Source organism: Podarcis filfolensis, assembly GCF_964270895.1.
Source record: "Podarcis filfolensis genome assembly, chromosome: 11".
Classification (NCBI taxonomy): domain Eukaryota; kingdom Metazoa; phylum Chordata; class Lepidosauria; order Squamata; family Lacertidae; genus Podarcis; species Podarcis filfolensis.
In genome coordinates this window covers 13,973,722-13,990,617 of record NC_139613.1, presented here as the reverse complement: position 1 = coordinate 13,990,617, position 16,896 = coordinate 13,973,722, and the positions used below count along the sequence as shown (strand labels likewise).

Here is a 16,896-nt window from a genome sequence, read left to right as displayed (position 1 = left end):
ATGGGGTTCTTTTATAACTTTTCCGAACACCAGAAATCATGGAGCCTGTCACAGTGCAGGTGGGAATGTGTTCTAGAGATGTGGAGTCATGGCTGAAAAGATTCTTTCCTTTGGACATGCCAACCAATCGCAGATGATCAATGGGTACATGCTTACTTTTCACAATATTGGCTGGCTTCCAGAGACTGTGGTTATGCTAATGGAGGGGGCATTTATCTGTTTTACTGGATTTGAATGGGCTACTCTCATTTAATTTTGAGAAACAGCTATAAGGGTATTAATGGTACAGAACATGGATGCAGAAAGTTCAAGGGTCAATCCCTGGCATCTCTGAGTTGACTCAGCAAAGACACTGGAGAGCCACTGCTGGTGTAGACAATGCCGTGTGAGATGGACCAATGAGTATAAGGCAGCTTCCTAGATTACCTTGCAACAGGTAAAAGTGAACAATTGCATGTGCACTGAAAAGCAATGGAAGCGTTGCTCTAGTACAGTAGCTGCTGCCATAGTGAGCATGACAGAACAATGGCTTTCCATCAAGACTATATAGAGACTGCTGGACTTGGTGAGGATTGCATGGAGACACCCCTAACACGAATTGCTGCCTCTGTACCAGTTATGTACACACGGCCGATGCTCTTTATGTGATTGCAGCTGTCATACAGATGTTGATGGTTCCAACATGAACTCTACTGGGCTGGTGATATCAAGGAGACTGCCTAGGGTGTGAACCAGGCCATGGTTGGAAACCCCAAGTTGTAACTTCATGGTAAGACCTCAAAGCTGCAATCCCAGGTACGCTCACTTGGGGGGCATTCCATTGAACCCAGAATTCAGAGTAGATGTACATAGGTGCTGAGCTGCCCAGGTGAAGCTTATCTTTCTGCAAGACCAGCATGGCTGTAATTTTTTCTGAATTTGACTGTTTTATCTTTTGTAACCTGCTTTGAGGGTGTTGTTTTGTTTTTTTACCATCAAGCACTGTATAAATTTTATGAAATAAGTAGCTAGGTAAATAAACCAGCCAACTTACTGATATGGGGTAGTAATAATAATAATAATAATAATAATAATAATAATAATAATAATGTCAATCTCTGGATGCAGAATCTGAGAGAGCTAATCTGTCTCACACGTGAATATTCATCAGTTGATGACTGCAAAGCTAGGTGATGGCTTAATGTGCGGGAGTCAGATACAGGCACACAGAATTCTCACACGGTGTGTGTCAGTGTTGGGTCTGTTCACACTTCCAGTTCTGGCAGTGGTCAGCATGCATGCAGAATGGGCTCCAGCAGTTCCCATCCGCTTTGGTACATATATGTGACAGTAGCTCCCATTTCACAAAGAGGAACAACTCACTAGATAATATTATAAGCAATTACTGCAAGGAAGTGCCAGGATAGAGCAGAGAGCGGAGGCAGACGTGCTACACAATGGAATTGCTGCAGGCAGAACACCGATGCCTTTAATCCCCCACTCGTGCCACTCCCCACAAATGGGGAGAATTCATGGAATCACATAATTCTTTAATGTCCGTGTACATGTATCTGGTAATCAAAGCTTGGCTGCAATCTTGTTATTTGGTAAAGCAAATAGAAAGAAAGACAATGCATGTAATTTCTGAAATTCTCCCCTGCTTTTCTTTTTTGACCTTTGGTATTTGTACGTTATCGATGCTTTCTCTAAACCATTGTACAAAAACACCTTGAAGTGTCAAGCTTTAAAAATGAGTCTTCTTTTCTCTTTCTCCTCTGCAGCTTGGATTATCTTGGCCTTGTCAAAATACATTCTCTAGTTAGAGGTTGGAAATATTTCCCTCCTGGCTCCTAAGTATTGATTTTTTTCAACACTCGGCTCTGTCTGTCAGCTGAAGAGGTGAAAGGTGAAAGTTCATCCAGCACTGCCTGGCTTTACCTTCCTATTAATGTCGTGCCCTTTCTGCGTTTGATCAGTTTATGTGATCAGCAACAGAACAGTTACTGAGCAGATTCTACCTATAGGAAAAAAAAATATTTAAGCCATCAATTATTGTAACAGAGGAACACACCTTGAGAATCAAGATGTTCTTGAAGTGTCGCAATTATGAAGGCTTGTGGTTATCTGATGTCCCCCCCCTCCCCTCTGTTACATAATGACCACCTCAATCCATACTCTTCTGCTTTTCCAAGGGAAACCCCCCACCACCACCACCAACCCAAAGGACCGAATTAATTATTGGTTATGATCCTCTCTGAAGAATAATTAGCCTAGTGATACCACAGGTATGTAGATCCAAGTGAAAAACTGCTGGATGAAGGAGACACAGCACATTCTGAAGCATTCCCAGTGGGAAGCTGCCCTTAATGTCTCGGCAAATAACTTGGTTCAATTTCTCGGGAGAGGGGGAGAAGACAAAAAGACCTCCTATTTTCCTGTACTATGGAGGGTACTAATTAAATTCCTGCCTTCCTTTCTGGATGTAATCACATCATCCCTAAAATTAAAATAACATGCCTGAGTATTTCCCCCATTGATTACCTTCCCTAATTCCTTTTGCCTTATGAATAAATCGGATCTTTCTGAAGCGGAGTCTCCACCTACCAAAACGAAATGTCCCAGACACCAAAAGGAAACTGTCTCTCTCTCTCTCCACACACACACACAAAACTAAGGGCCAAACTAGGTAATATGGTAAACACAGTGTCTGATGCTAAAAATGGCTGTCCTGTGAAATACTTCACATGTACTCCCTCCCTAACATCTTAAGTGTCATGACATTACAATATTTTGCATTTCCTTATCCTCTTTTCACATTGTTAACTGAGGGTTACAGTGCCCACAGAATGTTATAACATTGCTACTGCTAATTTCTCGGTGTTATAGAGCGTGGGTGACTGAAACTACAATTGTGGTATATATTTCCAAACGCAGCTATAACATGACTGTCGCGTCCAGCCCGGCTTAGTGCAACCGCCTGGCGTTGTTGAGTGTGGCAATCAACGTGATGATTGTAATATAGGGAAAGCACTCTCTGGTCCAATTTAGCATTTATTTCACAGACATTATCTACACAGGGCCATTGGGTACATGCAGCAGCCAATAAGTGGAATTGCCCAGTCGTTTCTTGAGGCAGACATTTTAATCAGTTACCGTACACCGCGACTTTAGTCATGACAACATTTTCATACAGGTGTCTCATCATGTCATATTTTGCTTGTAAACTGCCAATGAAGCCACGTACGTCTCTACATTTACAAGGACAAATCCAAATACAGTACTAAACAAATCAATAAAACACTAAAAGCTTACACTGGAATGACAATACAAATTTTACTGCAGTGCTGAAAGGTCTAAGCCGTGATGAAGTTTGCAGTGAGGGCTGAGAAAGTCACTCAAGCGCTGATTTGCGTGTGAGGGAAATTAAGACTTCTAGGCCCAAAATCCACTGAACACTGCCTGCTGTAGCACAGTCTCCATTTATTTCATTGAGAGGGTCATGTGGGTTCCCATTCAAAGCCTAGTGGATTGTTGTAGCTGCTAGCACATAAATATTGATTCTCATGTTTAAATTACTCTTTTTTTTTTGCAGGCTAGCTTCCCCTATTGGTTTAAAAGTACCCTTTAAAAAATTTAAATAGACATAATGCACCACGTGTTAGATATCTGCAGAATACATAATTTTAAGAAGGTACAGCATTTAAACTTCTTTCTTAGATCTTTCACAACACTGAACTACTTCCTAGTGATAAAAGCATGTAGCGTGTTTTTCCATAGTTTTATTTAAAGCGGCTGGAATTTAGGAAATACATGTTAAGCATTTAAAATAAAAATAAAAATGGGGCAGTGCAGTTGCTCCAAATTCTGCACTTGAAATAAATAAGTGGGGGCTTCACACAGGTCCCACTGAAATGAACATAAATTGCGTAGCACCACTTGGCAGATTTGCTCTCATTCAGCATAATGTAACAGGTCTGGTAGACACCCAGAGTGAAACTCCATGTTGCAACACACACAGAAGCTGCAGGCAAGTGAAATCAACAGCCACTTTTTGGGTTCTGAATGCCCCCCTTGTAGTTTGAAGTAAAACTTATGTGCATTTGTATTTCCTTGGCTGGCTACTGCTTTTATATCAATGTCGGGACATGGATGTTGCTGCAACATATTAAGAAGGGGAGAGGAGAGGAACTCTGTACAGAGGCGCCATTTTGGGTATCAGCCCTCTGCTTATGGTAATATAAAGTTCTGATCACAGTGGGTCTGTGGAGCTTTCTGCAAGCAGAGGCCCCTTCCATTTTCTGCAGTGATGGGGAACAATCTTTGCACCAAGTCTCACTGCATGCAAGAAGCATTTAGCCACCGCTGACGAGACAAGGCAGCTTCCATTCAGAGCTCCATGTGAGCAAGGGAGCCTTGTGGAGATTTGAATCATGGGCACCACAAGGAAAGGGAAAAGGATGGATGAACAACAAAGAAGTCTGTGTAAGAGAAGTAAATATGACTCTGGAATGCCCCAGGGGAAATGCACAAATGGTCCATTTCTGTTTATGTCATACTAACATTCTGATTCGGTAGAAAAGAGCGTACATATTTTGTGTATGCTTTCTTGCCTTTTCCAAATCCTGGTACCTGTTGCGTGAGTTCACTTCAAAAACACGGAAGATCCACAACAGAATTTCACCACCATTAGATAAACTCCACTTAAGCTTTGCCATAGTTAAAAAGAATATAAACTCACAACAACTATGAGATAAACATTCCTAATGGTCTTTAATTTCTTTCTCTGCTTTTAAAATCTCATGTAGATAGATATGTTGATTGCAGCCTGTGTAATCCTACTTACATGTACAGTGTATTGAACAGACCACCGAGATGTTTAACCAAAAAAAAAAAAAAAAAATCAATGTATGCAAACTACTAGGAACTGCTTCAGCACAGGCCCCGTTGAAACACATGAGATGAGAGCAAGACTACTGGATTACTCTTGTGCAATTCTCATTCATATCCATGGGGACTGCATGCAAGCCGTGCTTAAAAGAATGTACTCAATAGTTTTTCAACTCAGAAGTCATCATTTTTTTAATCTATTCATTCAAAATCTATTTTGGGATCTGACAGGCTCAATTTCTGTTGAACGTGTTAGCAGACACTAAGAGCATTCTCTCTGCATATTCCCCAGATTTAAGGCAAAGAGAATGGAAGCTAGAAAAGCAAATGTCTATATGCACCACCATTTAAATAAAACATTCTCCAGAATGTTTTCCCTGCCGTACTAGGAACAAAACTCCAGGTGCATTCACATAGTAATAAATACAGGCGATATGTGAACATCTTACACTGCTCACTTATTGAAAATGTTTAAAAATATAGTAGCAATTTCCTGCACCAATGACCAGTGATGCATTCCATCAAATACTTCCACCTCTTAAAACTCCTGTCCTTTAATGAAATCTAAATGTTGAAAATGTGTTGCATCATGATTAAGCTGACATCAGAACAAAATTCACTGGGGTCAATTTTTTTTGGGTCCAGTTCAAGAGAAATCTGGGAGAGAGAACCCTCGTGGACACAAATATCCATATTACCAGCAAAGGAAACGCTAACAGCCACCCTCTTTCTCCAGTAGCCTTGCAAATTTTCATTTTTTTCAAATAAAAAAAATTAACATCACAGTCAATATTATTCTCTCTTCCCTGACACATGAAACATAAAATTGCCTCTTTGCTCATTAAAGCACGCCATCATTTCCAAATCAATCAAGAATGTATATAAGGAAGCGTCGCCGGTTTGAAGGAAGTGGAAAATTCTCTTTCCCATATATTTTGCCATGAAATCCTGAGCCTGACAGGTACAATAAACCTTAATGCTGTGAACCAGCATCTCTAGTGGACGCAGGGGAGTTCCTATGCACATGGGAGCCATCTGACCCTGTCCTGTAAGTCAAGAAGTGCCAAGAGAATGCGTGTGAAGACCTGTGTGTGGATGCTACAAGCCCACCTCTCTGCCACCACCCATTTTAGGCTAGGAGCACAGCTGGAGGAGCATCCATGTAAACAAACATACTTTCAGTAAACATCAGGATTCTAAATACTTCAAAGGAAGAAGAAGAAAAGTTTTAACTTAAAACCCTGTGAATCATTTCAGCCACTCTCAAAGCGATTAGATTAAGCCCGGTTTAAATGCTGTGATTTGATTCCCCCCCCCCTTTAACTTAATAAAATCAAGATCTTCCAGAGAGTCTTATTGAAGCAGTCGCAACCCAAAGGAGCACAGCTGCGTTTTCATGGTTCTTATTCTCCGTACGGATAAAGGGGGAAACCCTACAATGCTGGCATAACTGCTGCAGGCTGCTGAGTTTGGTACGTGTGCCTCTAAGTCAACAGCAAGGCTTCTGCTGTACGGAAGCAATTTCCCCTGGCCAATCTCGCTGTGTTACTGGTGCGGACCCTGGCGTGGACCACCTGGTGTCAAGATCACAATGAGGGAGATGAGATTTACAGGGGGTTTCCAAACAAAACTGTATTGAGAGCAAGAAACAAAAGCAGAACGCCTGACTCTACACCACAAATCGGTGCTCTTTGCCATCGTGGGCCATGAGAATGACATTGCGATTGGAAGTCCAGATGAGCCTGGCCAGTCTGAGGGCATTGTGGGAGCCTGGCGATGCAGGTTGGACGGGGGGAACCTGATACGTTTTAATGCAACGGAGCTGTGGTGCAGAATTCAGCATCCCGATACTTCCCAGAAGAGAGGTGTTCATCTGCCATTAGGGGATAAAAAAAAGAGGACCAGTCAATCAGTATCGAAATCCAAAAATTTGTTTATGGAGAGCACAGCAGTGTAAAATGTGCAGAGCACCCCGTAAGAGCTTAGATAAGTTGTTTGATAATACTTTCTGGTGATAGCAATATGGCTTCAATTGGAGTTTCTTTCCATTCATTCTGAACCAATAGCTGCTGAGAATCCATAAAAACGTTGTGAGCATCCCTGATGAAGTTGCATTATGAGTACCATGAAAAACATGACCGATCCTTCATATTTGCTTTTTTAAAGAGAGGTTCATAAAGGCTATTTAATTACAGCTTCCGGGTGGCGCTGTGGGTTAAACCACAGAGCCTAGGACTTGCCGATCAGAAGGTCGGTGGTTCAAATCCCCACAACGGGGTGAGCTCCCGTTGCTCGGTCCCTGCTCCTGCCAACCTAGCAGTTCGAAAGCACATCAAAGTGCAAGTAGATAAATAGGTACCGCTCCGGCGGGAAGGTAAATGGTGTTTCCGTGTGCTGCTCTGGTTCACCAGAAGCAGTTTAGTCATGCTGGCCACATGACCCGGAAGCTGTACGCCGGCTCCCTCGGCCAATAAAGCGAGGTGAGTGCCGCAACCTAATGGTCAGGGGTCCCTTTACCTTTACTACATCATTTTAAGGGCAATTTTACAGATGTATCTAGAATTTTACACTTGAAAATGTTGGAGGCAACTTGAAAGAAACACACTTCTATATGGAAGAGAACAAACACGAAGTCTGCCTGTGTTCTATGCCAATTTGCAAAGTTCAGCAGCCAAAATGGAACGGTGGCAATTCACAGCTTGCTCTGCATCCTGATTCTGAATTCAGTGCAAAGCTACCTCCCTTCAATGATGCAAAGAGGGAAGTTTTTTGTAGACAGGGAAGCTGCATATACTTACTGGAACCTCCATGCCTAACAACGGACAGGGTCAATAGTATTTCACTGGAAAAATCTACACCCCGCCCCCATTTCCAGAGAGAACTGCTGACTCAAACTTTGTTTTAAAATGCTAGTTTTTGAAGATGAGCAATTGCAATATTAATTGAGCTTAGACCGTCTTCTGTGACTGTGTGCATTTTAAACTGTTGCAGCTGCACAGCCTAGTGATGTAAACAGTCCTCTCTGCCGAATGCAGCTTCCTGAATTAAAAAAAATGTATTTTTGACCCTATATATTTTGATTAGGGGTGGGGGAAAAGCAATAACAGGCAACAGCTTCTTTATAGCTCCATCCATTCCATGGGCAAAATATAAAGGGAACAAACCTTTAAACATTGGAGCTTCTAATTCACATGATAACTGGTCAATTTGCATTGCTTTGTTTCACCTGTGATGTGCTTTAAAAACAAGGAACTAAAGCAAAAGCCCTGTATCGGTGAAATCTGCTAAACCCATTAGAAACTTTGAATCTGCATAGAACAGGTGAGATGGCGGCCTCAGCTGCGTGTCTGAGACTTTGACATATGAAAACCTTGGCACATCCTAGGACGTTTTTAAGATGTGCTATTGCCGATACCACGTTCTGAATTCTGATCAGCGCAACATAGAAGCCATTACTTTTTCCCTGGACCTTCTCAGCAGCAGAATGGTGTCAGAGAGTGTAAATCATGGCATCTGTAGCAGGGAGCATGCAAGCCCCACTGACATTTTCACAATTTAAATCATCTTGAGTAATAACCCTTTTAAGATGACTAATGTTACTGATTTTCCTGCATTAATAGTAGTACTGAATAGACCACTGGGGGTGGGGGAGGAATCACTAGTGGACGAGGTCACATTTTAAAATGCAACGTGTTGGCTCATCTTAACTCTTTATGTTAAAGCTGTCTTTTTGTAAAAAAGAAAGGAAGGAAGAAACAAGGGGTGGGGTGGGAATTAAACAGAGCAGTTTATATGTCGAAGCACGTGCCTGTATAGGAATATTGTCCCTGCCACCCCCTGCAATCTTAGATGATCATGTAAAACATCTCAATCAATACGTCTGATTGCTTTCTAGATCTTCCCATGCAACTCAACTAAATATATGCAAGTGATGGAAGAGCGTTTTTACGGTTCTTATTCACTGCTTCAGAAATCGCACACTGTATGATGATGGAGAATAATTCAATACTCTTTAATGACACATACAGTTATCATTGAATGACATGCAGAAAGCCATGGTAGATTAAAAATATATACTAATAGCTGATAGTTACAGGAATTTTACAAGGCAAGGAAGCAATCATTCTGCTGTCAGAGCTTTCTCCAGCTCTCTTTTTCCCCTGCACAGATATCTGCATATGTAGGCGGCAATTCTAAACAAAAGGCACTATCTACCAGAAAGATGTCACTCTTGAACACCACTCAAATGAACAGGACCTGCTCAACTGTGCAGCTCCTATTCATTTCAAAGGGGGGGGGGGGCTGTGCAGGAGAACTTTCTGGCAGGCTGTGCCCAAACTTACTTGCAGGAAAGGAGACTCATTCAACATTCACAATATTTTTTGACCATGGGTGCATTGGAAACATGAGGGAATGTGGTGTCATGGCTCCTCTCCACTGAGACAGATGGAGGCTGCAGGTCAATGGCTGCTTCCTGGGCTGAATCTACCCACCAAACTACAGCTCTAGTGGACCCCAAAGTCTGCCTCATCTATTGAAGTGAATGGGGAACCCCCATACCCTTTGCACTTTCTGTTTACACAGCGGCTCTGGATCAGAAGGATGGATTGAAAGACTGCACCAGGCAATTTTGCAAACAGCGTGTTTGAATTGGTTTTCTTCTTTAATAAGGAAGAGTATATATATCTTTAAATAAATATTGTTAACTTGGAAACTACACGTTCCCATGGAATTGCCTCTGTTCCTGTATTTTCCGGATTAAAAAGGGGGAGTTGGTTTTATCCAATTCTGAGTGTCACAACCAAAAGTTGAGGAGGCAAAAGGAGATACGTTCGTTGGCTGTCAAGCTGTTATGGAATATTCTCCATGTGGAAGCTAAGCAAAGGTTTTGATAAAAAAACCTCAAGTGGCTGAGGCTCAGCTGATTCTTGGAGGCACAGAAAAGGCTTTCCTGGTATTTATTCTTGGGATTTGATGGTTGTGGTATTCTTTGGATGTTTCATTACAGAGGTCTGAGAAGCTCTCTTTACTGACTTGTCTGCTGAGGAACCTCTTGCCTGTGTGCTATTGAACCCGTGTGCATTGAAGAAGGTTCTCAGACATATTATAGGGTGTACTAAGTTCACACAGAGCTCTTGAAAGGCCTTTTGAACCTCCCCCCTGCACTGTATGTACTGAGAGTGTACTCTTGAAAATATCCAACGTCCCCTTGTGGCTATAACACTGGAAGGGAATATTGGTCCTTGCAGGCTGCCTGTCTGATAAGGAGCCTCATCTGCGATTACTAATGTTCTCACTGGGGAACACCTGATAGGCTTCCAAGCAACACTAGGTTTTCCCAGACTGCAAGCTTTAAAACCCCTGGGATTTTTTTTTTTTAATAGCAAACAATGGGGAACTTCAGACTATGTCTGCAGTACCCACTTATGAGACTGGCAGACTCAGAATATAACAGTTTTGAAAAACAGCCCTACTCAAATATGAGACAAAGAAGTGTCACACGCATGAAACATACCTGCCAGAAGGAAATGTGACTGTCTGTGTTGGAGTAAGTGGCAAGATAGCGTCCATCGGGAGCAAAAGCCACAGCTGTTATGGCTCCTTTATGGCCGTGGATAGTCTATAAAGAACAAAAAGAACCATGATATACAAAATTAGTCAGCCAGCACCAGCTATAGTAACATTTGGATTAAAAGAGGATTTCAAATATACACCAAACATATGGATCAGGCATAGGCAAACTTGGCCCTCCAGATGTTTTGAGATTACAACTCCCATCATCCCCAGCTAACAGGACCAGTGGTCAGGGATGATGGGAGTTGTAGCCCCAAAACATCTGGAGGGCCGAGTTTGCCTATGCCTGATATAGATTGAAGGCCATTATAACTTCGGATTTCCAAGGGAGGTTGCTCTTATGAAGACCAAACTAATAGTTGTGATGTGCAACGATAGCACTTTCCCATGGAAAGAATCTGTTAGCATTTCACTCCTCCGTTGCTGGATGTGTGATTGTTACATCACATGTCAGTGTTTACTTTCTAGGTTGGTGCGCACTGGGACTGATTTATGAACGTCCCGGGCTGCGCTTCATCAGGAAGACGCCCGGAGAGGTCTGTCTCATTCCGGGGGCTACGTGTGCCCCCCAGGCGTGTTCTGCCAGAATCAGCCCCATTTCCTTTTCTGAAATAAAATTAAGCTGGAAAAGCTAGCTAGGCAAAAGTGTTCCTGTATAACTAGGCCTCTGGCTGGTTAAAGAATCCACAGCCTTCTACGTTCAACTCTTACCCTAAGAGAGAGCATAGCTGCCCATCATTATCTCTTTGAGAGCACTCCACACTTCCCACCTCACTGCTGCAATGCAAAACCACCATCAGCAGCATCCCACAACAGAACAGGGTGAATTATCCAATGTTGTCACTGGGGGTGGTGATGTCTGGCACCAAGTAAGACAGGGCAAGATATTCTGAGCTCTGTGCAGCACTACATGCTCCTCTTCCAAGCTCATCAGAGCTCTGAATGCACCACATCCCTCTCTCACACACGCACCCGCTATACTCTCCTCCTTAAAAAACGAAATTCAAGATTGGCTCTGTTCATGCACTGCTGAGGGGAAGTCCCCTCGCTTCTTTTGCAGCACACATTAAGCAGGGCACAGGGATGATATGGGCTAACATGTCGGGAAGCAATATATGCATGATGGTGTCTTCCCTCGATGCACAGAGGGTTCTTTTGACCTATTCTGCAGGCTGACCTTTCTGCCGAGTGGGTCAACTGGCTGTGGAGAGAATATCCGTGTAGGGCTCTTAGCAGACGGCGTGATTCAAAGAGCTAGTTATATTCCTACGGCGATCCCTCTCTTAACCCACAATGAATACCTAGAGTTTCCTAGGCTACTTAAACAAGTGCAACGCCATGAAGGAAATTTATGCAAACGCTAAAAACAAAACGGAACAGAGCCGAAAGGGACTGTACTTCATGAAAGTTGCACCCTCAGGTGTGGGCCTGTGCAACTGACGTTCGGTTTAATCTATGCTGATGCATGTGGGGAATGAGTGACAAGGAATAAAGAAACAGAGCAATTCAACCCAATGTTCAAAGCACTTGCACATATTTCCCCTCAATAATTCTTACAGCAAGGCTGTAAGGTAGGTCAGCATTTTGATCTCTTTATCCCATATAAAGAGCCGAGGAAGAAAGAGAGAAAGAGAGAGAGGGAGGGAGGACTCTTTGCCTTAGGATATTCAATGAGCGTGTGGCTGAAGGGAGAGCCAAACACATTCCAGCTCATTATCTTATCTATCACGCAATACTGGAAATTAGTTTGTATCCAACTTATTATCTTTCAAGGAGCTTCTGGTGGTATACGTTAACTCTCATCTCCTCTTGTTTTATTTTCAACAACAACCCTGTGGAGTAGTTTAGCCTGAGAAACGGAATGGAGACTTGAACCAGGATCTCCCTGCTTTGCCGGTACTACTACTACTACTTCTTCCTCCTCTTCTGCTGCTTAAAATTTGTATACCATCCTATAACCACGGGCCTGAGGGTGGTTCCAACATAAAATTTCAATATAAAAACACAAACACATAATAAAAACAAAAACAATCCAATACAGTGGTACCTCGGGTTACATATGCTTCAGGTTACATACGCTTCAGGTTACAGACTCTGCTAACCCAGAAATATTACCTCGGGTTAAGAACTTTGCTTCAGGATGAGAACAGAAATCGTGCAGCGGTGGCGCAGCGGCAGCAGGAGGTCCCATTGGCTAAAGTGGTGCTTCAGGTTAAGAACAGTTTCAGGTTAAGAACAGACCTCCAGAACGTATTAAGTTCTTAACCCGAGGTACCACTGTAACTCCCTGCTCCCCAACACATTTTTGAAGGCCGCTGGATGTCAATCTGCCAAAGGCCTGGTGAAAGAGGAACATTTCTGCCAGGTGCCTAGAGGTGCAGAATGAAAGACAGCAGGGAATGTGGATATGGCCAGACGCAAGCCACATGTGCACAAACATTGGAGACGCATTAGGGAGGCTTCACAACATGGGCATCTCAACGGACCACTTGCGTGTCTCCTTGCATGCATTTTGAAAAATGCAGCAATGGGTTCTGGTGTGCAGGGTGCACCTATGTGGAAGTGTATCCCCACATTTCATCAAGGAAATAGAGGTGCTACACCAGGGGACAGCAAATTTTTTCAGCAGGGGGCCGGTCCACTGTCCCTCAGACCTTGTGGAGGTCCGGACTATATGTTGCCATGATTGTGACCCGCATTTTTGGTAAAAACCCTTATTGGGACCAACCCCAACGTTGCCCAAATGCGCTTTTTTAGGGGGGGTGTTCCCCCATAGACCCACGCTGCTTCCTTTGCGTTTTACACATTGGCAGTTATTATTTCTCTTGTAAGGCGGGGTGGGGGGCTGAGGTAAATGTGCCATTCCTGTCAGCCCTGGAGAGCATGTGCACATGCGTGGGTGAAGGGAAAAGCTGTTGGCCATGCTAAGTCAGGCTGGCACCATTCAAGCAAAAACGTTCTTTTCCCCTCGTGAGGGAAGACGAGGCGGCGACGGCTATTTACCTTTCCATGGCTTGCCCCGTGTAGGTAATGAGTGGCCTCCCCAGCAGAGTGCAGAACTGCTTCGCAGTGAAGCCGCCCAGGCGTTCCCCGCTTCCTTTGGCGGGGAGCACCGCCAACACAGACACCGACGGGTGTCGCTCCTGAGGTGCCTTTGAGCCCCTGCTGCCACAACTGCCCTTCCTGAGGTCAGTTGCTGGCAGCTCCATGGTGGAAATCCGAACTGTGGCTCCTTTTCCCTCTTCCCCACCCCGGAAGAAAAGATTGCTGCGCGCGCACGGTGGACGAAGAAGAGGCTTGTCTTGAGCAGCCGCCTGCCTCACTTTTGACCCCCAAGCCTGGCTGAGTCGCAAAAACCATCGTGCATGTGCGCTATGCTGGCTGCCTGGATTCCCAGACCGTCCACAGGCTGGATCTAGAAGGCAACTGAGCCTGATCCGGCCTGCGGACCTTAGTTTGCTGACCCATGTGCTACATAGGCATAAGAATCTGCCTTATTCGGAGCTGAACCGTTGGCTCATCAAGATTGTCCTCCAGCTGTTCCTCGAGTTGCCAGGGTCAGGCCCATACACAGGCAACTCCTGTGCTGGAGTACTGAGAGACAGCCTTCCCTCTAAAGCTACATTAAATGTAAAGGGTCCAGTCGTAACCGACTCTGGGGTTGTGGCACTCATCTCGCATTATTGGCCGAGGGAACCGGCGTACGGTTTCCGGGTCATGTGGCCACCATGACTAAGCTGCTGCTGGCGAACCAGAGCAGCACACGGAAACGCTGTTTACCTTCCCGCCGGAGCAGTACCTATTTATCTACTTGCACTTTCACATGCTTTCAAACTGCTAGGTTGGCAGGAGCAGGGACTGAGCAACGGGAGCTCACCCCATCGCGGGGATTCGAACCGCTGACCTTCTGATCGGCAAGTCCTAGGCTCTGTGGTTTAACCCGCAGCGCCACCCGCATCCCTAAAGCTACATTAGCACTGCTGCAACTTAGTTATCATTGTTTTGACAGACACCACCATCCTATGGCTTGTTTCAGGAATTTGTGCCTAACAGCCAGACCGCAGGATTGATTAGGGCTGTCAAATTCACAAGCCTTGTGCTGTTACGTTTTATTAGAACTTTAGGTAAAGGGGAGATATCTGCTGCTTACGACTGATTTAGGAAGAAGCCTTCATATACTTTGAGGCTTCCCCTTCCCCACCCCGTTATGCAAATTTGTTGCAAACCACTTTGAAGATCGGGATAAGAGAGAATATGTAACTAATCCCTTTCCTGCTGCCTAGAAAACTGTTCTGCCCATCTATACTTTTGTCTGTTGAGTTTGTTTTGCAGACTTTTATCCTTACTTGCCCCTTTGACAGCAGAAAAGCTCTTGGAACGAATGCTGCCAGTTCTCAACATTCTACGTAGACTCTTAATTCCAGGGCTGTGGGTTTGAGCCCCACGTTGGGTGAAAGATTCCTTCACTCCTTCCAACTCTACAATTCTATAATTTCAAGTTCACTCAATATAAGCTGCAGCACTTTTACCCAACCCTGGTGCCCTTCAGATGTTTTGGATGACAACTGCTGCCATCCCTGGTCACTGGTCTTTCTGGCTAAGGCTGATCAGAGCTGCGCCACGTTGGGAAAGGCTAACCTGTGGCACATAATTAGAACCACTGCCATAAATAATGATAATAAATAATGATAACGCAACCGACTCATGTTGACTAATGCTGGCGCGTGCATAGTTTTGGAACAGCAAACTTAACTGCACAATATGTCCCTGACAAAAAAAAAAGGTTTATAAAATAATAAAATGCAGTTCCCATTGTGTTATCGAAGATCTAGGGAGGAGACATGGAAGCGCACAAGCCCTCTGAGCTGTCTCTGAGCACAGACTCTATCAGTGCAGCCATATTATGTGTCCTGAGCTCACGGAGCTTTGACAACAAAACTCCCATGATTTGAGATAGCTGGAAAATAAGCCTGCAAGGCGGCAGCTGGGACCCAGATCCATAAGTCCCTGCCTCACACAAAATGGTTGCTTAAAAAAGCCCACGGTAGCATCATGAGAATTGGCCTCTACTTGGAAACACCAGGGGAGCCTCAGCATTCTGTTTGTAGCGAAGGCTTGAACTTGATTAAGTCTGACATCAATTCACTTCTCCAGAAACCCCACCACTATGTGCTATCCAAATAGGTGCAGAAACACAGTTTTTCTTGGATTGCTTGTCTACAACCTACGATTTTGAGAATTGTGGGTTTATGCATATCTCATAGGAAAACAATGCTTCCTGCAAAAGATTTCAGAAACATGGTTCTGCCAGACTCTCAGATCTTTCAGGGCCAGGTTTAATACCCTGAAATCCCTAAAACCAAAAGGGTAAATCTTCAGTTTAAAGTACTCCCCAAGGCTGATTGCCAGAGAGCAAAGCTGCACTAAAATAGGAAAAAGCAGACAATGATAACCAATTGTAGTATCTGCCCGCGGTACTTCACAAACAAGACACACTGGCTTCAGTGCCTTATGTAATCTCCACTATGTAATGATAAGGAAAACTAAAAGGCCGATTAGTTATGGGGTTCAATATTTTGGCCATCATATTCCTCAGCACTTAACAAGCAATTAATATTTGCCAGTGAAAAATGTTTGGGTAATTCAAAGGTGAAAATCAATACTGCTAGCAAACTTGTTGCACTCTTGGCCACTGACAATTTATCCAAATAACTACAATCCTTAAGGGAGCCAAATCGCTTTGATGTTTTAATTTATGTGCTTTCCTTGCAGATGCTAATCCTTTAAAAACAGATTTCCCTCTCCTCGGTGTAATTCAGGGTGCACTTTGCAGGGCTCACTCTTATTTATTCATCAAATAAACAAGTATGTGCACGCATCCACGCAAAGCCTTGCATTCGAATCAAAAGCATTTTTATATACTGGGTTTTGGTGGGCAAAGGGCAGCACATTTCTGAAATAAAACCTGTCTGGGAGGATGTATTTAGCAGCAGCTTACAAGACGTATGATTGGCACTTAGCATCTGTGAAAGGTTTGTGTTTATTAATGCAGAAAACAAAAAATCAGTAGCAGCAGAGAAGAAAATATAGGGAAAACAAACCTTTTGCTCTGCCAATTACTCTACAGTGGGGGGACGGGGCCCAAAGTTCCTTATTGTTATTTAGTTATGTTTAATCTGAAAGCCTCCCTAACAAAAGGTTCTCTGAGTAACTCTCAGAATGAAAAATAAGTAATAAAAAATATAACAATATGACAAAAACACAGTAAGGTGAGGGGGGGGGGAATCGCCTAGAAAGATGACAGAATTCAAAAACCAACAGAGCTAGAATAAAGTTTAAAAGCTACAGAATTTGCTTGGCACTGAAAAGATACCAAGGAGAGCACTAGGCGGGCCTTTCTGGAGACGGCATGCTACAACTGGGGTGCCAACACTGAAGAGGCCATTTGATACCTCA

The 16,896-nt window shown here is 43.7% G+C and overlaps 1 protein-coding gene across 8 annotated transcripts in view; it reads right to left on the bottom strand.

The window, feature by feature from the left end:
• Window positions 1–3,102: 3,102 nt before the first annotated feature.
• WDR7 (WD repeat domain 7) overlaps window positions 3,103–16,896 on the bottom strand; it is a 217,179-nt gene continuing 203,385 nt past the window's right edge. For all 8 annotated transcript variants that reach the window (XM_083575496.1, XM_083575498.1, XM_083575497.1 and 5 more), the window contains 2 exons: window positions 10,382–10,486; window positions 3,103–6,739 (listed from right to left, as the gene is read on the bottom strand). In XM_083575496.1, the coding sequence (XP_083431622.1) occupies window positions 6,536–6,739; window positions 10,382–10,486 (309 nt within the window). In that variant the 3' untranslated portion in view covers window positions 3,103–6,535. The remainder of the gene's footprint in view (window positions 6,740–10,381; window positions 10,487–16,896) is intronic.